The sequence below is a fragment of the Patagioenas fasciata genome, chromosome 8 (assembly GCF_037038585.1).
Source record: "Patagioenas fasciata isolate bPatFas1 chromosome 8, bPatFas1.hap1, whole genome shotgun sequence".
NCBI classification, from domain to species: Eukaryota; Metazoa; Chordata; class Aves; order Columbiformes; family Columbidae; genus Patagioenas; species Patagioenas fasciata.
In genome coordinates, this window is record NC_092527.1 from 6869634 (window position 1) to 6894094 (window position 24461).

General features: G+C 47.4%; 2 protein-coding genes across 2 annotated transcripts in view; one reads left to right on the forward strand and one right to left on the reverse strand.

Annotated features, from left to right (window-relative positions):
* Positions 1–1143: 1143 nt before the first annotated feature.
* Positions 1144–14873, reverse strand: ATAD1 (ATPase family AAA domain containing 1). Its single transcript, XM_065844059.2, has 10 exons — positions 14736–14873; positions 12679–12854; positions 11919–12017; positions 11541–11661; positions 10197–10397; positions 8919–9025; positions 6258–6347; positions 5051–5101; positions 2487–2623; positions 1144–2073 (listed from the first exon to the last, which is right to left on the reverse strand). Exons 2-10 carry the CDS (start codon positions 12838–12840, stop codon positions 1953–1955), a joined length of 1089 nt encoding a protein of 362 aa, XP_065700131.1. The 5' UTR covers positions 12841–12854; positions 14736–14873; the 3' UTR covers positions 1144–1952.
* A 4471-nt stretch (positions 14874–19344) lies between these two features.
* The window catches only part of PTEN (phosphatase and tensin homolog), a 47229-nt gene continuing 42112 nt past the window's right edge, over positions 19345–24461 (forward strand). The window contains exon 1 of the mRNA XM_065843082.2: positions 19345–19509. Coding sequence (XP_065699154.1) covers positions 19431–19509 — 79 coding nt within the window. The 5' untranslated portion in view covers positions 19345–19430. The remainder of the gene's footprint in view (positions 19510–24461) is intronic.

Below are 24461 nucleotides of genomic sequence, written 5' to 3' on the forward strand. Positions count from 1 at the left end.
GAACTTCAGTGTCAGAGCAGCCTCAAAGCAAACTGAATCACCAGAGAACTTTATCTTCCCGTGAGAGTAGCACGATTTGGGTGTTTAATTGCGAGGCTGGTGTGTGAGCTGGGGCTCTCCCTGCATCGCTCTGCCCTGGCACCAGCGGCGACTCGTGACATCAGCATCCCACAGCATAGTCATTTTGGTTGGAAAAGACCCTCAAGATCATGGAGTCCAACCATAACCCACCCCTGGCACTGCCCCATGTCCCTGAGAACCTCATGTCCGTCTGTCCAGCCCTCCAGGGATGGTGACTCCAGCACTGCCCTGGGCAGCCTGTTCCAATGCCCCACAGCCCTTGGGGGAAGAAATTGTTCCCCACATCCAACCTCAACCTCCCCTGGCGCAACTTGAGGCCGTTTCCTCTGCTCCTGGCGCTTGTTCCTGGGGAGCAGAGCCCGACCCCCCTGGCTCCAAGCTCCTTTCAGGCAGTTCAGAGATCAGGTCTCCCCTCAGCTCCTGTTCTCCAGCTGAACCCCCCAGGTCCCTCAGCCGCTCCCATCACACTTGTGCTCCAGCCCCGTTCCCTTCTCTGGACTTGACAGAATTCCACAGCCCCATATTTCTGCTGCACCGCATTTCCTATGTCTTTGTGGTAGAGCAATACACATTTACCACATACCTTCCCCCCCACATATAAAAAAGCCAAATAATTATGAAATCATTAAAAAAACGCCCCATGTTCCGTAACCAAGGACGTTACATTGTGACCTCGCTCCCCATCTCCTGCCCTCGAGAGCGAGCAGAGCTGTGACACAGCACGCCAGCCCCTGCTTTGAGCAACGCCCGTTACAAGTTTAGGTTGGATTAGTGCACGGTTATTGAAAACCTACCGACAAGAACTTTACCAAAATGCATTTGCCGCTTGCATTTTTAACCCCTCGCCTTTATCACTGCGTAACATGACGTGAGTTTACAAGACCCGTGACCAGCAGAACGCCGCTAAATCACATTCAGAAACACAAATCTCGTTCCCTTTTCTTGGGTTTTGCAGATCCCAGCATCACAAAACATCCCCCCTGTGTGCACCTCGGAGCTTCATCTGCGACAAGGAGACCGAACAGCAGCAAACCCTCGTTACAGCACGGAATAAAGCCACAATTTCAGAGAGTTTATCAGTGGGACTTTATGAAAAGAACAGTTCAAGATTCTACTCTAACGACTCACAGCAAGGGAAAAATAAAAATAAAAGCAGCATTCATTTTAAAAGCCTCAAGAAGCAGAATTCATACAAAATAAAAATTATTTCAACTTTTTTTTACAGTAGTTCACTATCTTTACTAAATGGCACTGGATTTCAAGTGGTCACGTGAAAGAAGAATCAGTAACATTTCAAATGTTGCCTGAAAGTTATCCCAGAAGCAGGAGTTTCTGTCTTCAGATTTGCTGCTAAAAGGAAGAAGGAAATGTGAACCGAGTATCGGTGAATCTTCAATCTATACATCTCCCGATTTGGTTTGGTTCAGTAAGTAGAAAAGATTTTTCCATACTCGAGTTATCTACAGATTATGTCTCTATATAAAAAAAAAAAAATGTGGATATATATACATTTAATACATAGACACAGGCTGGTACGTATATACACAGACTGGTGCCGGATCGTCTCCCCTCCACCCTGCACCACCTCAGATCCTGCTTTAAGGCGACACGCAGCAGCGATTGCGGGACACGACACAGGCGACTGCTCTTGGTCTGGGCGATAATTGTTCCACTTCACGACCTACCGTTACGCTTCTCGTTGCGCGAGACGAAATTTGAATAACTTATGATTCGTCGTAGAAAAACAATTCCAGAAACAGAATTCCCTTATTCAAGGAACGTCCCACCCCGTGATGTTGGGTTTTTTGTTTTGCTAACTAACACAAGTCAAACTAAATCAGATCAGAAACTGCAAACACACTCTTGTTGCCTTAATCTAAGCTAACGTGCATCAAGACATTCTGCAGCGTGGCGTCCTTGGATCTCCGCATCTTCTCGATCGCCCTCTGGAGATCCTGCTGCTGCACGGGCCGAATTTCATCTTCGTCATGGCTAGAAAGGAATGAAAAAAGCGAGATGATGATTTGCGTAACAGCCACGCAAACCAGACATCACCCAAAACTGCAGCTCTGACACTGGAAAGAAGCCCTGGTGCAGGAAGGGGCGTAGGGGAGGTCACATCACAGCAAGCGGAGTGACACGTGTGCAGGTAACACAGCGCAGTAACATCACCTACGGGTTTGTGCCACCTTACAATAAAGACCCACGGCCAAAACGAGTAAAGGTGACTTATTCGTTGGGTTTTTTGTATAGTGGCAATTTATCAAGGAAAAGAGAACCTTGTGCTTCCTGTAAATCACAGCAAGGTTCTCCAAACCTCTACGAATCTGCAAAGCGAATTGGGAAATGCGAACTAAGAACTGCGTGGCACGGGGAGCGTCGGCAGAGAGAACGAAGACACGTACGTCTCTTCTTCGCAGGCGGAATTGACGTATTCCCTGACGCAGAGGAGCGCCGCGTCCCGGCACATTTCCTTCAGATCGCTGCCGGAGAAGCCGTCGGTCTCTTTAGCGACTTGGAGGAGATCTACGTGTCTGTCCACCTGTCCCAGAACAAGAGGAAAGAGCCTGAAAACTCTTACTTTGTTCTACACAGACAAGAAAGAGTCACCTCTAAGTATTTTTACCTGTCCGAGATCTTTTCCAGTCTTCACCTTTTTTGAGAGCTAAAAGCAAATTATTTTATTAACTTACAATTTGAACCCTCCGAGTAGTTAAATTCATTACATGAAACTGACGCTGCATCTCATAAAACTCTGTAGCTGACAACAAAAAAAAGAACAAACAGGCAACTGAAAGCAAATTGTCATATTGGTCTGTCCTGTTACTGACAAAGCTCCTGTGTAGTTTTGGAAGCAAAAACCGGACCACAGAAATATTGACCCATTTTCTCAGATGCCCACACTGGTTTCCTGCAACGGCACGGCTTTTGTTGGTCCAGGGCTCCATCGGACCCTGTTCACCATCTCAGTTGCCTGCTGAGTTACCAAACAACTGCTCCTGCTTTGTACAACCAGCAAAACCAGGAGCTTGGAGGCAAAATAATGCATCTAACTCAGACCAAACTCTTTCCAGCCAAGACCCCACATTTATTCAGCCCGTTTGCAGGATCTCTGATAACAGCACATGTCCCAATGCATCACTATTTCCGTTTTGAGAAGTTAAAAGCCAAACTAGGCTAATAAAAGGCTGAAATTGTGGGCTGATGACTTCTACGAGGGAAACCATTCCACAGTGATGAAGGCAAAGCCCCAGGTGGAACCTTTGCTGCTCCCAGCTGGCTAAGAACACACAGAAAGAAGACGTAACAGAATCACAGAATCCCAGAATGTGAGGGATTGGAAGGGCCCTGGAAAGCTCATCCAGTGCAATCCCCCCATGGAGCAGGAACACCCAGCTGAGGTTCCACAGGAAGGTGTCCAGGCGGGTTTGAATGTCTGCAGAGAAGGAGACTCCACAACCTCCCTGGGCAGCCTGGGCCAGGCTCTGCCAACCTCACTAGGAACAAGTTTCTTCTCAAATTTAAGTAGAACCTTTTGTGTTCCAGTTTGTACCCACTGCCCCTTGTCCTATCACTGGTTGTCACCAAGAAGAGCCTGGCTCCATCCTCCTGACACTCACCCTTTATATATTTGTAAACGTGTTTTGTAACAGGCGTGAACAAGGATTCCTCTTCGAGCGAATAAGAAGAAACACGGGGAAAACGGAGGGCATGGCTGCCCCTGTCAGTAAAGGACAGCCAGAAGTTTGTCACGCTGCCTGAAAATACGCTGAGCTTTAGAGATCCAACTCCTCCTCCTCCCATGGGACAACCAGCACAGGCTGATTTCCCCCCCACCCCAAAGAATGTTATTTGTGTGGCTGTGATTTACTGCCAGACGCCCAATACACGCTGCGTTCTTTCAGGTCCATATTGAGGAGCGGATTTAAGTTCCTGCTGAAAGGCGCTGCGAATCACAGGCCCGGCCTCAGAGTCCACGTGCGTGCGAGGGCTGGGGGGCGGCACATCCTCCGGGAGCCGCTACAAACATTTGTTATTTGGCAAAGCTCCCGACCAGCTCTGGGAACGAAATCTGAGTCTGAAATCACCGCTTGCAAAAGACAATTTAGTTGCAAATAGATCAGCTCTTCCCCCACAACGCTTTGGTCGTTTCATATCAGTTCCGTTTTCACATTTATGTCTAGTATTTTGCGAGAAAGCTACTCCTGTGTGAACAATCCAAAATGCAAAGGAACCTCCCCAATATTCTCAGCCATTCGCAAGGATGAGTTGTGAGTTTTAGGTCTCCTGAAAAATCTAAATTGGTTTCACTAGTGAATGGTATTTATTAGGACAGACCTCGACCAAGAGACACTGCAGTGTTATCCGCAAAACAATTAGTGCTGCAGAGTAAATTGGGCGGGAACCTCAGATAACACAGGTCCCATGTGCCAGATGTGCTCAGGTGGTGACACGAACACCACACAGTATTAGTAACAATATCTGTAGTTGTCTTCCTCTAACTGAAATATGAACTATGGATCCAAGTGGAAAAAGCAACGCTGTCAAAAAAACGTCATTAGTATCTCTTCTCCCTGCTTCATGATGTCCTGAAATTTCTTTCAGTGATCCAAGTGATTTTCAAACATGATTCAACCTCGGCATTTTTAAAGAGATAAATACATGATCTTGTTATCAAGTAAGCAAATGGAGACAGAAGAATTAAGTAATTTTCGTCAGAGATGGTGATTCACCCCAAAACCCAAGACTGCTGCTCTGACTGAGGCTCACGCTTGGACCAGTAGGGAATTCAGCTGCTTTAATTTAATGCCACACGTAAAACCACAGGAGATTCCCAAGGCATAATGAGAAATAACCCGTCAAATAATCTGCAAGATGGTCAGTTATAAAACACGTTTTCTACACAACAGAGTTTGTCCTCACGACAACAGTAACACAGAAAATTAACCATTAAAAGAAGTCTACTTACATTTTCATTCTTCAAAATTAGCTTCAAGATTGCTTCTCTTTGTTTCAGAGCCTTAAGCAAAAGAGATTAAAGTTACTAGAGCACAAAAATAAACCGATGTAACGTTTATCCCAACTGTGCATTGTGTGGGTTTTCGTAGTTCAGCGACACGAGCTGATCCCTCAAACAGGAGATATGCACCAAGGAAACCTCTCTGACGGCAAATCACCCAGCAAAATGAGACTGAGGGTACTCTGAGTCCAGGAACACATGGAACTAAACATACATACTGTGGCAGCTGAACAGTTGACATGCTGTCTCAAAAAACCTTCTTCCATTTCTCTCTGCTTTGGAGATAATTTTTTTACAAGTAATTTTGGCCATTTTCATCTCGAACTTGGTTATAAAATCTGCAAGGCTTTTGTTAGTCTACGGTGATGCTAAGCACACCCCCAGCCCACAGCACAGGAATTATCTGCGGCCTCAATAAAAGAGTTGTAACCAGTCTTGGTGGCGTTGCACGGAACCACAGACAAGGAGAAGAGATGAGGAGTAAGTTCACCAGACAGCTGTGTAACGAAAATTACGTGCCTGTGCCCTAAGTGACACCTCCTGTTGTAATTCTGCTCCTGAGAGATGGAGCCAACCCCTGCGATATCCTGAGGCACCGCTACCCACAGATAATTCATCCTTCTAACGATGGTTCTTGATGGAAAGACGCGATAAAGTACCAAAACACACATCCTTGCCCCTCACTAACTCAAGGAACACCTCAAGATGAGTAACGTGCAAGAAACTCTACAGAAAAGCGGCTATTAGGTTCTCAGAAGGTATAAATGGGCATCGAGATGTACCTGCTTCTTGACACTGTCTGCCCTGGGTGCTGCTCTCCCCCGTAAGCAAGTGTTTGCAGTCACTTTTGTGCTTTTTCTGGTTGTTTGTGTGTTAAAAATAAGCCTAAGCCACTCCATTCTGATAGACGAAGAAAACGGGCAGGGAGCTCTTAGAACACGTGGCGTTGTTTCAAGTAAAAGACCCAAAGAATCAAGATTTCTCTGAGAAACTTCACCTTGAAAAGCAAAGTTATACGCATGCTTCTAAAAAACTAAGCCCGGATTAAAGCCATAGAGTGTTTCCTTGAAAAAAAACCCTAAAACCAAAGAGATGTGTGTTTCCTGGCTGATAAGGCCCCTGCTTGTAGCATTCAGGCAAAGCTGGCACGACTTACAGGTTGGTTGATGTGAAAGCGGGTGGGCATTCTTCTCATGATGGCCGAGTCCAGATCCTGAGGACGGTTGGTGGCTCCCATCACGATTACCTGCAGGCACCGAAAGAAAAAGCTCGTCAGCCTGGAGTCGGCTTCTGAAAACACCGTCGTATTGAAGCTTCAAAACCACACACATGACTCTTCTGCACTTTATCAAGAACATCGACATTTGAAGAGGTTAAAGGAGGTTTCTTGGTGCTGATTTCAACACCTGGATTTAAACAAGTGTCTTAAGAGGGTGTTGGGACCACAAAGTATCATCTGGGTAGAGATTTTTACACCAGACTGAAGCCTTCTGAGCCCAACTTGAAAGTTCAATCTCTAAGTGGTTACCTAAAACTTCCGCTTCTAAGTGCTGGTGACGTCTCTTTAGTTTCTGGTGGCCTGGGAGGAACTCGAAAGGAGGCATTTTTATAAGGTATCAAAAAACTTGGCATTTTTGTGCCATGTTGAAAAAAAGAAACACAATCGGTTCACTGGGATGAGCAAACTGGCAGCTTTTGCATGCACTAAGATGGTTTTTTGTTTGTTTTGGTTTTTTTAGCATTAAAAGAACCTGTATGCACTGGCACAGTGTAACAGCAGCCCATCAGATGTGTACGAGCCAAGTTCAATGCCAGGTGAGTATTTGACCTCATTCCACTTTTTAGTTTAAGAACAAATTTACTTCCCATTCACATCAGCCTTTTATTTCTCATTTGTTATTGTAAGTTATGTACATTGCCAAATACCCAGTCGTGCAAAGTGAAAAATGTCAGGGAAATTAATCTCCTATCAATAGGGTTTCCTGACGTGCTTCTGGTCTTTTGTCTGGAGTCACTGTTCCGCAGCCGCCCCTGGCCAGGCTGCTTTGGTTGGCCCTGAGCAGAGTCACCCTGCCACCTACAGGCACAGCTCCATGGTGGCACATTGCTGTGCACAGAAAAAGCCAAAAGGTGCGTTTTTCACTAAGGCTCCGATGCTCTTCACCGTCTGGAGAGCGTTATACACCCTTCCCTGCGCGCCAGACGCAGGCTAACAGTGAGCGGCATCGCTGCACCCGCGCTCTGCTTCATGGCCCAATGCTGGACCCAGAGTCTTGCCCCGTCTGTGCTAACAGAGCGGATGAACCTTCCCAAAACCAGGTTCTGTGAATGTGGGACCCCCACCATGGCACGCACATGGCTTCCAGACCTGAGCCATCCCTTCAAGCTCTGTTTTCCAGGCACTGTGCCCCACGTTCCTGCTGCGCTCAAGACGACATCCTTGGTGGGTTTCACCCAAGACTGAACAAGCTTTTCAGGTGCAATCAAATAACATTCATCACGATGCTTATTTGGAATTTTTGTTACCGTAGCGAAAGCCAAACTCAACCCTTAATTCAAAGGAAATTTGTTTGGCAAGAAGCAATCTGAAGCTCCTCAGTAATTAACAGCAGAGCCCAGCGTCAAAACCTGAGACAACACAAATGTCAAAGCTCCCGCTTAAAAAACGCTTCCTGAATTGCAACGACATCTTGGGCAGGAGCCTGAAATGTGGTATTGAAACCAAAATCTCCCCAGAAACCTGGAGCAAACCCTGCCGAGCACTCCTGACACAGGGAAGAGACAGGAGTGGCTCATTCAGGCTCCACACGCTGAGGTCCAGAGGTGGGTAAGACCGTTTATTGTCTTACTGCAGGGAAGGAACAACTTGACTTGCTCCAAGAAGTTGTCACTACATCAAGAAAACAAGAATAATACATGCGAACACTGGAAGAAACGGTCCTTGCAAGGGTGTATGAGCTTCTAGTTAAGTGTTCATAGCATTGGCCTCCTGCTGATGGCAAGCAAACACTCTGCTTTAAAGCCCCTCAGTGTATATATTCACTGTCTTCTAATCAGTTTTTCAAAAAAAATACACGTTGAAAAGGCTAAAAATTGTGAAATTGGAGAAAAGGCATTCTTCTAGACGGTGCTAGAAGGATTGCTCCAGGTGACAGTTCAGAATAACACCAAGCCGGCTTCCGCCTACGCTACATTCAAGTCATTCATTTCATAAATGTTTCTTGTTTATTCATTTTCACAGCACCAGCAGCTTTTGTATTGTTTTTCTCTCCAAAATACAATAGAAGTGTTGATATTGTGGGAGGGGTATGGGAATGTACAGGAACAACAGGATGGAAGCACAGCTCCATTTAATAGAATAACATCAACTTCTCTACCTTTTCAGATTAACCACAGAGTCCAGTGCTTGTCTAATGCTTTTCTGGAAACAAATCGACCAACCTGCAACTGGGATGAACACTCAGATCTTTCACCAGCTTTCCTAAAATTAAAGATTCACTTCAGCTCAAGAAAATATTGTTGACAAAATGTTTTTCAAAACAGTTCAAGAATTCCCAATTTTGGCAACTCAAACTATACAGCTGAGATGCTTCTGAAAATAAGATCTCCGAATTCAAACCAAAATGTCTACCAATAATGTCTTCTCCAGAAGGAAAATGATCTATTAATAAAACTCATGGCACTCCCATAATATACTGGTAACCACCAAGAGGTAAAGAAGCTGTTTTGGCAGCTGCTACACGCAACCTGCTGTTCTCCCAAAGCACAATAACCCAGGGGGAAGAACCTCGTTACCTTTGTCATCCTCGGTACTTACCTGGCAGTTATAATCGGTGTCCAGCCCGTCCCACAGGCTCATGAACTGAGCTTTCATCATGGCAGTCGCTTCGTGGTCAGAACTCGACCGGCTTCGTAAGAAGGAATCTGCATTAGAAGTTTCGGTAAGGCAGTTTACTTTGCTCACGTGCAGACTGGTGCTATTCCCTCTCTTACAAATAATGTTTTAATAAACGCTGTCGATAAATGAAAAATATTTCTAATGGTGAAGAGCAGGAAGGTGGAATCTCACCACATTTTTAAGCGTATCTTTTAGATTACATGACTTACGTGCCTATCACATGTGACTGTCCCAAATCTTGGGCTCCAAATTTTTGCTTTCCTGAATTCATGGAAAGTGTATCTTGCACCTTAATTTCTCACGTAGAGATGGGAGCATTCAGAAGTCTGGCAAGCCAGAAGAGAGCAAAGCACTGTGGATCAGCAAGCTGCAGGATGTATGCTGCACACTTTGCTATGCGGAGTTCTAGCTCTGACCATGGTTGCCTAAAGAATTGCCAGTGGCTAGAAAAACACCACATTTTTCACAGCAATACAAACCGATTAAAAACATCTTCACGATGCTTCTTCATCAGCCCAAACCAGGGGTGTCAAACTCATTTTCACTGGGGGCCGCATCAGCCTCACGGTTGCCTTCAAAGGGCCAAATGTTATCTTAGGGCTGTGTAAATGTGGGAGTAATGACATTAATCCAAGGTGCCCTAAACTATAGAAAGAGTGAAAGCTCCACCAGGTACGAGACAATGAGCAAACTTACCGGAACTGCTCAAGTTCATGAGGGCTTAAACACTCGCGTGACAAGTCCAAACGCACCAAGCAACTGGCAACTTTGGTGCCTTCCTAGAACTTCCCCTCCTACTTCTTCAGCCTCATACAACTGTTATTCCTGAGCTCTCCTAAATGGGTGTTTAATTTTCCACTATGTGCCCTCGGGACAGAAGCATTGAGGTGTATTTGGTGGTGGGTTTCCTCAAGAAGTAGTTCCCTTGGCAGAAGAAAAGGTTTCCTCGTGAACCACCTCGACCCAACCAAAAATGAGCAGCGCTTGTTCTACTTGTCATTTCCACCACTAACACAAGGAAGAAATACACTGTTTCTCCTAATTTGCCACCATTACTTTACAATACTATTTATATTACTGAACCTCATTCCATTATTCCTCTTTTTAAGGAAAAGATGAGTATACCCATCAACTTGAACCTATGGTTGAATGTCACTCCGATACAGTTACTTATAAAAAAAGGAGATAGATTTTTACCTATTTCGTCAATAAAAATGATGGACGGTTGGAGCTTTATAGCAAGGGAGAAGACAGCAGCAGCCAGCTTTTGTGACTCTCCATACCATTTGTCCGTCAGCGTTGAAGGCTGGAGATTAATGAATCGACAACCCGCTTCCTTGGCTGTAGCTTTGGCGATCAGCGTTTTACCACAGCCAGGAGGGCCGTAGAGCAGCACTCCTGAAACGTAACGGTGCACAGAAAACAGGCTTTGGTCTGAAAGATGACTGCTTTATTACCGTGACTATAAAGGTTACATAAAACTAAAACCTTATTAATATCCTGTAAGCATTTGACAGGCCTTGTTTATAGCCAGTTACAGCCCTGCTAATAAAACTCAGCACTGAGCGGGGAGAGAAAAGGACAAAAAGAGCCCACAAACATTTTAAACAAATTATCCTCAATTAAATATGACATCTCATAATAGTTTTTAAATTGTCATAGTGAAAGAATTCACGGCAGTGTTTTTCTAATATAGTTGTAAAGGAAATAATTTAAAGAGCAAAAATTAAGTCAAACAAGACTAAAACACAGAGAATTACTAGCGTTTCCTTTCCGTTTATGTGACTGAGGACCACAAATGTAATTACTCTGAAGCAATGACTTCCTATTAACACGCAGTGTAAGGCACTAATAAAACCGGGGAGCTCGCCCTATATGGAAAGTCTGCTTTAAAAAGAGAAATAAAAAATCATCTTTTCCTTCAGCTTATTAGATCATGACATTAGAGTAATTTTCCAGGCAGTTTCAATTTGTGACTTAAACAGAAAGCAGCCTGGAAAAACTAAACCACTGGTTTAGGGCTTCATTTTCCATCACTTAGTGTACAGAACTCAGATGGTCAGATACAGGCAGTAATTAACAGTTTTCAGAGACTTTTCAGCAGACAATATTCCAGGGATTGGAGCACTAAAGATAAACTTCGGCATTTTGTCCGACATTTTTGGTTCAAATCCCGCTTGTTTGCAGTAACATGCAGCAAATACAGCTGTCAGCATTCCAGCCCAGTCCAACTTCTGGTTTACTGCTGGAAAGTTAATCTGTCACCCGCCGGTTTCCTTACTGCATCAATCCTGTGCAACTCAACTCCAGAGAAAACCAAGGGATCTCCATAATAAAAATGGGATCTCTGTCTCTGAATGCCTGGAGTTTCTAGGACTAGAACAGAGAGATGTCTGCAGGAGCAGCTTGCACTGAGAAGGGGAAAAAACAGAGGGTTTTCCCTGGTATCTGTCCAAATGGTTGCACTTTAGACTGGCAATCCACTTCCTTCTGTTTTTGTTTTAAATACCAACATATAAATCCACAACATTTCCTTCGTACCTTTCGGTGGCTGTAAGAGTCTGGAATTCTCAAACAAGTATTTCTTCTTTATGGGCAAAATGACAGTGTCTTTCAAATCTGTAATAACATCATCTAGGCCGGCAATATCACTCCAGGTTACCTGACACAGAAAAGCAGTATTAGAAATGATCACCGTAGTCCCCGCAAACAAAAAATATGCACGAGCTTTAAAGTAGCGCAAGGCATCAAATATAAAATGGACAAGCGAGTAAACAAACTCTCCTATCAACAATGCAGTTTTAGTCTTAATATTTTCTATGTATGTCCATAGATACACATATACAACAATGGAATCCAAAGTCAAAATCAAGAACTTGCATGGCTTTCATCGGAGAAACATGGAAAACAGGTTCTTACATGCATGCTAAGTGGGTCTACGAGATGCGCGGCGATACTCATTTCATATTCACTAAGCTTGACATTTTTCACTCCAATTTGCTTCATTAGTTTTTCAGCCTGGGGGAAATAAAACACCAAGAAAATCAGGGAAAGAAATTCAATGCTTAATTCAAAAATTAGTTCTCAAATACTAGTTCAAAATACTAAATGAGGCTTTTTGCTTCTTTTTCTCCCCTTTCCAGGGCATTTTGACTGCTGCTGGAGGTGGAGGGAGAATAAGAGGGAGAGGGACAAGTGCAAGCTCTTCTTAAAAAGGCGTTTGGACAGCAGCATTCCTCTTTGTCCTGAGTCCCTGCCTCTGCCATTAAGCTGCCAAAAAGCAGCAGAGAATTCAGTTATTTCTGCTCAAGGTTTTAAAAAGCAACCAAGAGACTGATGAGAGCGTTACTGAACGCGACTGCTGCTTAGCAAAGTTGTCAGAAGTAGAAACGGCACTGGGACCGCACACTTGCAGAAAATTAGAGACGATGCTGCGCTGCAGTTCAGCGGTTTTGACACCACTTCAAGCAAGAAAATTTAACTTCTTATAAAATGTAAGGACTGAAAATGCTAACAGCGACTAAAAAATACTTCTAAGGGTGGTTTTTATTATTCCACATGCTTCGGTTAATTATTTCATTGGTTATTGCAAGTCCAGTTTTCAGTTAGTGAATTTCTCCGTATGAACTGTAATGAGCGAGATGGCATTTCACAGAAATATTTATGATTAAAATCCTACCTGTTTCTGAGCTTCCACCTTCTGCTTTCTGGTCGGGTCAATGGCATCGACCATCCATTTAATGGTAAAGTATGTTACAGCACCAAATATGGTTAAACGAAAAATTAACCCGACTACTTCATTCCGGCTCAGGGGACGTGAAAACGCTTCAGCATTGACCATTTTGCCTCGCAGCGCTAAACGTAAAAAAGCACAGGGAGGGACAGAAAGATTATTAAAGCTGATAAAACATCAGTCTTATATTTAAACACCGTCTTATAAAAACTGTTTCCCGGGCACACAGTGGGCATAAGGCTTACCATGAAGTTATAATGAAACATCGCAACGATAGCACAACCCCAACGCATAAAACTACGTCAGATTAAAACATGCAGCGCTGAGCATAACAGCAGTTTCACTTCCACTTTGAGTAAGTAGAGAAGAAATGGTAGTGGCAATCTGAGGCCTTATTTCTGCCTGCAAAAAGGTCCTGGTTTCACTCTTCCCCCAAGAAACCTGCATTGCTTTCAGCTACACAATACCCTAATAAAGTAGTAAAGATCAATTTATTTCGGCACCAAGTTTGCATTCCCATTAAAACTGGCATTTTGTGACTTCATTGACCTAAGAATGCTAAGTCATGGAGGCAAAGATAACTATGGTATTTAAACGGGGAGTTATTTTCTCAAAGAGGAAGTTTAAAGGAAAGGCACCACATTCAGAAATGATCAACGACTTGCACTTGAATAAAATGAGGTTAAGAGCTGGAGTTCGCACCTGGCAGAACATATTTTGAGTTATTAATATCCTTAAAAACTGAAAATACTAGATGTGGCACAAAGCTCTCAAGGGAAAAGGTTGGCTGCTGTACGAGCCAACCCCAGCAAGCACAGCATCTTCCAGCTAAGAGATTGTGCCGCAGAGAGCGAAAAGCTCTTCCTAATACATTGGAAAATCACTTATAAAAATCGAGGTACTCTTTCCCCAATCTTTCTCCTTAAGCGGCTTGAGAACCCGCAGCGCTCTCCTTGTTCGCGGTCCCGTTTTCCCACCACACGGGCAAAAGCGGCGGCGATGCCTTTGGCGGCCCCCGAGGCTCCCTGGCTGCTCTCCAAGCCGAGCTGTCGGCCGGGGAAAGCCAAGGTATCCTTGAATTCCCCTCGCTCGGCTGGCGGCCGCGTTCGGCCGACCCCGTATTCAGCTCAAGGCAATGCCGCACCAGAGTCTGCAATTAGCGGAAACACCACCATACATTTACCAGAAGATGTACACGGGCTGGCTTCTGTGCGGGTCACTACAGCGGTTTTTGTTTCTTTTAACTCTTCATTCTCTGCCTAGAACTTTAAAAACCAGGGCTGTTGCTGGGCATACCTGCTTGGAAATCAAAATTTGCTTACTGAGGTATCTAAGCAAGTATCGCAGAGATTCTGCATGTTCTCTTAAGCCTGATTTATTAAAATAAAAGGGATATATATTTAGCGAACGAGAAGAAAAGCTTCCAAAAAAGCTTCCAAAAAAGCCCCCCAAAAAACAAAGAAAAAAGCCACTTCTTACGCGACCTTTGCCCTGAACAGCAACTCTAAGTAAAAGCTTTCAGAGGAGAGAATTTTAAGCGTCACCTTTCTAACTGAAGTTCTGCCTGAATTTCAGCATTTATTTTCTGGACAGATTGCTGAAATAACGAGAAGTGGACAGTAAACTCCGGGTCCCCAGGACGACCACCACATTTCGCGTTAGCTCTGCCTGCCGACGCTTCAGGTGTGGAAGGGAAAGCACCGGGGAAGCGGAGCGGCTTCCCGGGGAGCGGCCGCTTCCCCCTCACGATCGCGGCCAGGCCGCGCAGACCCCCCGCCTCAGGAGGGAAGGGGGAGGGAAGGAGGAGCAGCCCTGGGAGAGCCCCCGGCCCCGCCGGGGAGTCCGCCCGGGGCGCGGCCATGGCGGCGCGGTGAGGCGAAGGCGGCACCGGAGAGGGCCGGGCCGGACCCGCGGCCCGTGACCTTCGCGCCGCCCGGCAGGTACCGGCACAGCGGCGGGAAGCGGCGCCGGGCGGCCGCTCCCCCTCCCGCCGGGTCACTCACCCCTCGGGCCGGTCTCTCGGACAAGCCCCCGGCGGGTCGGGTCGGGCGGGTCGCGGCGCAGCGGCGGCCGCACGGGCTGAGGGAAGAGGCGGCGGCGGCGGCAGCGTGAGGCCGAGCTCGGCGGCGGCGCGTCCCGCGCTTCCCCCTCCGGCCGGCTCCGCCGCCCCGCACGAAGGTTCCGCCCGGCCGGGACGGAGCCCCCGGCGCTGCCCGCAGCCCCCGCCGCCCGGGCCCCCGCGCCCTTCCCGCCGTCACAAGGGGCCGGAGCTGCTGCCCGGGCAGCCGCCTCCTGGTAACCGCGCTCCGTCCCCTCAGAAAAGAGCTGGCGTGTGGAAAACCGGGCGGTTTTGGTACGTTTGGGATGCTCCAGGGATGTGCCAGAACGCGAATTACCAACAATTCATCAGTGTTTTACTAAGAGATACTGAGGGAATGGTTTTGCTTCTGACTGTTGGGGACTTTGCTATTTTTGGGGAAGTTCGTTCTCCAGTAAGCACAGGCCGATCAGGGCTCTTCCAGTGACCTGAACACGAGCAAGAGGAGAAAGGAGTGCTATATTATTAATAAAATCAGAAGGTCCGTGGTGGTTTGAGGTAGGAAGGGGGTTTGCAAGGCAGCAGCAACAACAAAACACCAAGACAGGGAATCATAAATAGGAAGGAAAGCAGAACATGAGAGATGGGGAAGGACAAGCTACAGGCAAGGGGCTGCCTGAGAACAGCTGCATAACTGGGCAAAAGCAAGTAGAGGATTTTCCCCAGAAACCTCTTCCAAGCTTCACCAACTTGCAGATCAACAACTTATTGAGTCAGAGGATGCGTCGTATTTTATAGATAATTTTTTTTCTTTAATTGGTCTACTCTCTCCTTAAAAACTTTGGGTATTTGCAGCATTTTGTAGCCAAGTCCCACAATTTAACCTCCTGCTACATTACCTCTCTTATTTGAACCTTGGCCCGACTTGGAATCGGGAATCTAGCAAAATTAACCCATTTCAGCTTCCTAGCAATGTATATGGAGTCGGATGTTAGAAGGAGAGGGGCAGTTCCAGTGCGCGGAGAACTTTTGGAAATGTTTTCAAAGATAGTCTGTATTTATCTATGGATAACCTCCGAGTCCAGGACCTAAAAGCAGCTTTCATGGTTTTATTTCATACATTGGAAGTCTGGGAAAGGAACAGCATGATCTCAGCACACATACATAAATCGAACCCAAGATAACTGAGAGCTGCCAATGTGATCATGAAAAGAAGGCCCTAAGAGCAATGTTCCTAGCAGAATTTGGAAGGGATCGATGCCCTTGTCCTTGGTGCTGGCAAGATACTCTCAGGAACACCATATGCCATTCTGGTCATCTGTATCGAAGAGAAATACATAATAATGCAATTGGTGGAGAAATACGTTGCCGAGATGAGTGGAAAGTTTGAGGAGCTCCGCATAGTCAGATGGTGGCCAAGAGGGACATTTCTGCCACTAAGAAAGGGTAAAAAGGGTAAATGTTGTGGAGCGGGAGCTATTTAAGGGCAATGCTGGCCCAAGAATAAATGCCTAGAAACCATTCACAAATATATTTAGCATGAAAATTGGAAGAAGGTTCTGGCAACTGCTTCCCGGTGGGAATAATAGTGGTAAAAGATCTTGAGATGAAACTTGAGACATTGATGAAAGGAATTATATAAGATAGCATTTGCAAAGGCTGGAGGGTGCAGCAACCCAGGAAATCCCTCCACCTTATGTTCCAATTTATTTTGAACCCAAAAATGGCAAAGCGTAGCATTTCACCCTCCCTTGCCTCCTGCTCCAGCTGCCCGCAGCCAGATTTCAGCACCCCTCTGAAAAGCTGTTTGAAGATGGAACGAGACACTGAATTTATCTTGCAATTTTGAATTCCTTTTTGCTGTTCCTCAGAGAGGAAGTGTTTTGTGAAGTAATGCCTAATTTATGTATGCAAAAATTGGTATTTAATGTATGTTTTCAGACACACGGAGTACTACGTTTTATCCAGTTTTTCCTACTTGCCAGACTTGCTTATTAACCACTTCCCCATAGCGTCCAGCCAATATGCAAGCCCTGTTTTTCTCCAAGTTGCCCTGCTCAAACGTATTTGCTGGCCATTCCCTGGGTAATGCAATTACTAAGGAAACCACGGAGAGATTTCCCAGTCTTTGCTAGGGTCTGGCAGCTCTAAGTCTCTTTGGCAAGGTGTCTTTCCCTACCAGCCTCCGAAACATTGGAGATGGATGTATGAATTAAAGCCAGGATCTGTTCTTTAGGGAGATACCTGCCTGGTTTACATCCCGTTTTTCATGGAGAGAAGGAAAAAGGGGTGCATGAGTTCTCCTCTTCCCATTGGGGTGGTCATTTCCATGGTGTCTCTTTTCTAGTTGTTAAGGAAGTGGTTTCATTTTCCTTTCATTTCTGTTCCCTCTGGCTTTTTGGAAATGCCCTTTATAAAACAAACTACTGCCTTCTTGATCCCTTCGAAGGTGTGTTATCTTTGACCTCCATGGGATATCTTCATGTTACTCACTCTCCAACAAGAGAATGAAGACAGTATTTTTGAGGAAGGCAAATTTAGGAATTTGTCTAGTATCCCTGTTTCTTCAAATGTATGACCTAGCAAGCTGATCCCTTAGCAGACAGGGGAGATGGTGATTTCCAGCAGATTCCACTCATGATGCTTTACAGAAGTCACACATTCCAAGGCACTTTAAAATTTTGCTTTGTATTACTCCAGTAGGCTAAAATTCTACCTGTCTGCGCACAAAAGGAAAAAAAATCACACCCTAAAACCCCTCAAAACATGCCCTACCGAGCTCTGAAAAAGAAACTGATAATAACTGAGACTACAGCCAGCATTCATATTCAGCAACTCAGGCCGTGACAGGCTACCTGAACCATGATTTTCCTGGAAATCGTTAGCAGCAGCAATTCCCAAAGGCTTGAGAGTTGTAAGCACAGAGGTTTTCAAGAAGGCTCATGGGGAGATGTAGAGACAGCGCTTTTCCCTGCCAGGATAACTGTGATCCATGAGGGAAGGAGTAGGACAGAAAGCCCCGCAAAACAAACTGTTTCAGAACAAGTGTGAGGCCTTGGTACTTATTTTAAAAATGTTCTTTAAGCTCCAATGGTTGTTTGCTGCTATCCTTATCTACAGGCATGCCGAGTAAAGCTATAGCTAAATGCAAAGTTAAATCTATCCACGAGGCGTTAACGTCTACATCTCCCCACCCCTGCTCGGTTGCGGGCGGCCCCGGGGCAGCAGGTGCCCGCCCCCGCTCGCTGCCCCGGGCCGGGCGGCTGCAGGGGGCGGTAGGTGCTCACGGACGGCGGCGGGAGGGCGGGCAGCGGCTCCCAGCCGGCCCAGGCCGCTCGGATTCACTGGGAACCCAGCGCGGCGGCGGGGATGGGAGGACGGACGAGTCGGCCCCCGGCCACAGGGTGACACCCCGCCACGGGCGTCGGGGCCGCACCGTGTCCGTTACCCCCATCCCCGCTCGCCCTGGGCGCGGCCTTTGCCGCAGCGACCCGCGCTACGGGACGAACCCTGACCTCTCACAGGCCGCGGGAGGGCAAAGCGCAGACCCGGACCCCGGCCCGGCCCGGCCCGGCCCCGCTCCCGCTCCCGCTCCCGCTCCCGCTCCCGCTCCCGCTCCCGCTCCGCTCCTCTCAGGGCCGGGCCCGGTGGCGGCGGCGGGGGGCGGGTCCCGGCCCGGCCACTTCCGCCCGCGGGGGAGGGGCCGCCGCGAGCGCAGCGGGCCGCCCACGTGACCCGTCGCAGCACCGCCGCTCGCGCGGCGGCGTCCCCCTCTCGCTCTCTTTCTCCGTGCCTTTCGTATCCCTCCGCCCGCCGTCTCCTTCTTCCCCGCCGCGGGACGGGGGTTGGGTGCGGCGCGGCGAGGGGCGGGCGGGACGGCGGGTTGGAGCGAGGGAGGCGGCGGAGTGGGGCGGCGAGGTGGCGCGGGGCGGTGGCTCGCCGGTCCGCGGGGGACTACTTTGTGTATGCGGCGGAGGTGGCGGAGGGGGCGGGGCGGTGCTGCGTCCCCTCTCGGAAGCTGCAGCCATGATGGGAGTCTAGCGCTGGCGCGGCGCTGCTGGGCGCGGAGCAGGCCGGGGGTGATGAGCCAGGCCGCGCCGCCGGCTCGCACGCCCTGAGGAGCCGCCGCCGCTGCTGCCGCTGCTGCCACCCCGCCGCGGAGCGCCCGCCCGCCCGCCCGGCGGCGCGGCCCCACCGCGCGGCTCCGGGCCGGCCGCCGCTACCGCCGCCGCCCCGGGCGGGGAGCGGGGCGGAGCGGGGCCGGGCCGGGGGGGCGCCCCGCGCCGCTGTCACCATTGCTGGGGCCCGGAGCGCCGGAGAGCTGCTCTCTCCGCCTCTGCCTCGCTCGCCTCAAAGACGGCGGCGGCGGCGGCACCCTCAGGGACTCGGCCCGGCTCCGGACCCTCCCTGCTCGGCCGCCGCCGCCGCTGCTCCCGCCCCGCTCGGCGCAGCGGCGGCAGGAGGAGGAGGGGGCAGCCGCCGCCGCCGGGAGCCGCCGCCGCCGCGGGGGGAGGCGGGCCCGCCCGGGGCTGAGCCGCCGGCGCTGCAGGCCCCGCGCCCGGGGCCGCCCGGTGGCCGCTGGCCCGCCGCCGCCTCCCGGCCCCGCGCCCCGCCGCCCGCCCCCAACGCGCTGTCCCGGAGCGGCCCCCGGCTGCCAGACATGACCGCCATCATCAAAGAGATCGTCAGCAGGAACAAAAGGCGATACCAGGAGGATGGCTTCGACCTGGACCTGACCTGTATCCTCCCGACGGGGACGGGGCCCGGCACCGGGCGCTGCACGTACAGCGATTGCATCAGACCTGCGCGGCGGTTACCTAACGCCGCCGCTCCGCCGGGAGCCCGCCGGGGCTCGCCCGGGCCGCCGCGCCCTCCCCCGCCGCTTCGGCCTCCTTTTGTCCGGGCGGCCGCCGAGCCGGGGCCCGGCAGCCGGGGCGGATTAACGGGAGCTCCGTGATGGCCAAGGATTAACGTTAGCGCTTAGTGGCCGGCTTGCTGCCACCCCCGTGTCGTGGAGCTGCTGTTTCTCCCCCCCGGCCCGGGAGCCCCTGCTTGCTCCAGAGCTCCGCGGGTCTGCCACTTATCTCTGCCTGTGTTGATTTTTCGGCTCATAGCAAATATGCCTGTCCTGCCGTGACTCGCGTCCAGAGCACTTTCTATTTTTTTGCTTTTCTTTTAATTTTTGATGTAGTAACGGCTTGAATTGCAAGTATAATCGTGGCAGGCCTCTTGCTTTAGTCTGCGCGGCAGGAGAGGCGAAGCCCGTGTCCTCTGCCCTGATTTCCATCCATTCAGCACAGCAGAGCTTGTGCTCGGTTGCAGTACAATGCAGCAAGGTTCTCGATGACAAGAAGTGGCAGTTGCTTCTGCCAATTTTTTTTTTTTTTTTAAAAGACAACTCTTTTTTTCCTAACATGATGTGTGAACCACGTTTTGACATAATCTCAGATACAGTAAACACGAAGATGTGTTACAAATGAGAGTACGTTGGGTGTTGTCGAGGAGGATTGTCAGGAGTGTAATTCTGGAGTGTGTAATTAGCGTGCAGTTACAACGGTAGAGGAGCATTGCTAGTGTATAGTTTTGGTCACCCTTCAGACAGATGTGCTGTAGTGGCAACGGGCAGATGTTTGATTTTGAATCCCTTGCAGAGTTAATGGTATATAGTGGCTGTCCCACGGGCATGGTCTTCTCTGTGGTGGAGAAAAATGGTTGGGTTTGAGAGGTTTTGGAGCAAGAACTTTGCTTAAAAATCAGAACTGTCCTAGGAAAAATGAATATTGACGGTAGTATTCAGAGTTTGACTTATAGAGAGAGTGCTTTCTGTTCTGCAACAGGCTCAGGGTGAAATTCGTTGTTCTTTGGAGCAGTCATGCTCCTGGCATAGCAAATGTTGCGGATAAATCCAGGATCAAACCCGGTAACATCTGTAACTAGTGCAGAGCTCATGCTGTTGCATTAAGCCTTGGCCTAAAACTTCAATGGCTTTAAAGCAGCCTGAATGGTTCTTGACTTCAGCAAGCGGCTGCTGAGCTTTTAGTTAAAAAGCAGTGGCTCTGGTATGTAATTCCTGCATTCTATTTCTGATTATCCTACTTCTGTTACTGATAAAATATAATACTAGGCTTGTGTACTTACTTGTTTGCACTTGGTAGTTTGGTTGACCTACGACTAGTGCAACTGTAACGCTGACTTAGGCCAGTGCAGCACTTTAGTGCTGACCTGCTAACAGAAGCTGGAGTTAGAATTTTTGTTTCTCTGAGTGCCAGGAACTTCAGGGTTATGAAAAGAGTTAAATGGTGGCAAAATGATGAGGTTTTGGAAGTCGAAGAGTCGTGTTTCAGGGATCTTTGCCCAGATGTGCCATTGGTAGGGAGAGATTTTCTGACTCAAACAGATCTTTTTAACCAGTCGTCTGCTCCCAGCAAGAAAATTGGTCAATGTTGAGTCTGGATTTCTCGCTTAAGGTTGCTAATGCTATGTCAAATTGAATTTATTGCTTATTTTTTTACTTGTTTTGTCTTGCTAATTCTATTCTTAGCATTTTGCATTGAAAGTAGGCCACTGATCACTGGGCTTAGACTAATTTTTTAAAAGGAGTGGCTAGCTGCAATTTTGTAGTGAAGTTAATGACATTTATAGAAAAGGTGGGTTTTTCATGATTGCAAAAATACTTTTGGAAGATGTTTTTTGTAGCTGCACATTTTGAACAGATAACGACTGAAGACCGCTGCCCGCTTTGCTTGAAGGCTGACATTGCTGCAGAAGCAAGAGTTTAATGTTTTATCACTTTGTGCAGGCTTCTTGGAGACGTTCATTTTGCAGGGCTTTGATGGGATTATTGCTTGTCGTAGCTGGAAAAGAACCTATGTATTTGTTACATAGATGCAGGACCAAACTGGGACTTAGCTCTCCAACCGCACCACGTCAGATAAGAAAGACCACGCTGTTAGGGAAGGCATGTGGGGCATAGCAGGAGGGCCGGGGGTTAAGTTCTCAAAGATACTTCATGTCGGGTACTGGAGCTTAAGATGTTGAGACTGAAACAAGCAACCATCCGCATTCCTGCTGTTGGTTGGCTTTGCTTCCCTGTGCACCTTGTGTCCTCTGTTAGAGATTACTGGTTATTTCAGGGTAGCTGCTTCTGTCAAGCTAATAGAGAAAGGTTGACAGGAGTTGGATAGCCCAGTGATTAGGGCATTTAGCTGGAATATGGGAACCAGAAGTGTGGATTCCTCCTGCAGGAAGTATTTCTGTACAAGGAGTTCAGAGGTGGTGGCTCCAAAATACTCAGTTGCTGGTGATAACAACCTGGGCAGTGAATCCAGATGAGGTGCCTGATCTCCAGCCTATGTTCAGTCGTCTGTCTTGTCTTCTACCCATCTTTGAGAGAGGGTTCGTGTCTCAGGTGAACAAAGACTTGGGGTCTGTACATTTTGGTCACAACTGATTCTCTCGAGGTGTTGCAGGGAATATTGGAGTGCCAAAAGGCAGACTGGGTTGGGGCAGGAGTGACAAAGTCCCCTTTGAGGACCGCTGTACTGAATCCTGTTAAAGCTGGTGCAGATGATGATGATGATTATTATTATTATTTATTATTACGTGTGGTACAGCACATAAGTCTTGGGACTCTGGATTCCTGACCAGTTGGTTAAGAATTCTTCCTGTGGATTTTAGGAAGGGGAAACAGTGATTTCTCAAAACCAGTAGCTTTACATACACAATGTGAAAATAGTCCTGTGTGCTAGTTAGGAAACAAGTGTCTTTAAAAAAACATACTGATGTTACTTATCATTTAATCAAATGTTCTTTTCTCTCTGAACAATCTTTTTATACACCTCTTGGAAAAAAATATTTTGCAGTTATAAGCAGAAGGGGTTTGAAATGTGGGGAACTTAATCTTTTTAGTACTTTCAGATGTTGTATTTATTCCTGATTTATTTGGATTTCTATTTCATTTCTCTAATACTGGGTACCTTTTGGTGCGAAAGAGAAGGAAAGTTTGGATTAATGGCTTTCTTCTAAGATGGTTGCGTTTCTTTATGATGCAATGACCATTACATTTTCCGAGGCAGTATAATTGTTCATATTTCTGAAATTATGCAGCTTGGTTGTTGACTGTTTTACAGCAGAGGACAGTGAAGACACAACGTCTTGCAGTGGTTGCTTGTGTCTTGAGAGGCTCGTGCACAACTGAGTTTAGCAAGTGGCTTAACTATTTGAGACTAAAGGGGGAAAATTTGTGTAACTGCTCCTTGTGCCCATTATAGCGTTGGTTAAGCTTTGTCTCAGATTTCCAGGCCTTCTGTTATGCATGAAAATGGCCATTTAGGCTGAGCATAGAGCAGAGCATGCCTACCCTCATGCTTAATTGAAGCATCTGTAGCTCGTGACCTACATAGTGATATAAACTGCAGCAATATTCAGTAAAGATTAGATGCTGGGTGCAGTTTGTTTACGAGCTGTGCATGTAGTTTTTAGGACAGAAGGCTAAAATTGCAAGTGGAAGCTTCTTAGAGTATCGTACTGCTTTATGTTATTTGCAGTCCTAAAGCTCTTAGCATTTTTACCGAAATTTTAAATTACGTGACTTCACTCAAAATGGCTCAGCTTCCAGGAAAAAAAAAAAATGAATTAGTGGCATGAGGTACGTACCGCGTTTAAAAATAGAGCCCGAGTTAGAAATGCCATTTGTTTGAAATATTTGGTTTCGTTTTAAAATGGAAGTTTCTTGGATGTTTTGTGACAAGTTTTTCTTGTGCACAAGCGCAGTAAGAATTCAGAAGAAACTGGAAGAAATGAACTGCCAACACAGTTTGTTGGTGGAGAAGTATTTCTTTGTTCTGGAGTAAATGATTGTTACTGGTAAGAGCCCAACAGACTCGTTTTGCTCCTGGAGCTGCGATGGTCTTGGGTTTTGGATGAGGAGGTTAGTGCCGGTTTTGCTGTGAATTCATTGAATTGACGGCAGCAAAACAGTACAGGCTGGGGACTTCTCAGAGTTTGATTCAGCTCCCTGCTTGCCGTAGGATGTATTTCATCTTAAGAAAATGAAGTCTTTCTGCACTTAGCACGGCTAACAATTTTTGAATAGTCCAGGTGGAGAAGCAAGGTGGTGATGGATGCAAGTGTGTTCATGCATTTTCTCTTCTGGGGTTAGAGACGTGCTGGATCACTTTTTCTCACAACCTAAACAAACCCAAACCCCTTTGACATATTGCCATAGGACGTGCGTATTTGTGGATAGCATTGTTTGATGGTCGAAGCCTACGCACAAAACTCGAGCTGTCCGAGCAAGCGCTCGGTTGTGCAACCCTTGCTGCGTCCGTGCAGAGTGACCCCAGCCCTCTCTGCCCCTCTTTGCCACTGCAGCTGCTCGAAAAGGGGCTTAAAGATGATGGACAAATTACAGCTCGTCTCTTTGCACTTCCTTAAATTAACGCAGGCTTCCTAATGAACCTCTTCGATCTTGCATCATCAGAAATTTTTAATCAATGTGCAGCATTGCCGGAGATTGTTTGCGCAAGCTAAACATGAAGTTAAAAAATAACTGCTTGTGCGCAATTTTACATGGGCAAAAACTGTGAACTGAGGAATACAGCTAATGGGGACACCTTATGAAATTTTCTTAAACCGTGGCCTTTTAAAAAAAAAAAAACACAACTGAAGCTAGTCTTTGCTGAAATTTGTA

What these genes read in the sequence shown, in the direction of transcription:
- ATAD1 (XM_065844059.2), bottom strand. Translation starts at nt 12,840, where the DNA reads ATGGTCAATGCTGAAGCGTTTTCACGTCCCCTGAGCCGGAATGAAGTA. An exon ending in GCTTTCACATCAACCAACCT is followed by an intron (nt 5,102 to 6,257) that starts GTAAGTCGTGCC and finishes CTTTTGCTTAAG; the next exon opens with GCTCTGAAACAAAGAGAAGC. An exon ending in TAATTTTGAAGAATGAAAAT is followed by an intron (nt 2,624 to 5,050) that starts GTAAGTAGACTT and finishes GTTCTGGGACAG; the next exon opens with GTGGACAGACACGTAGATCT.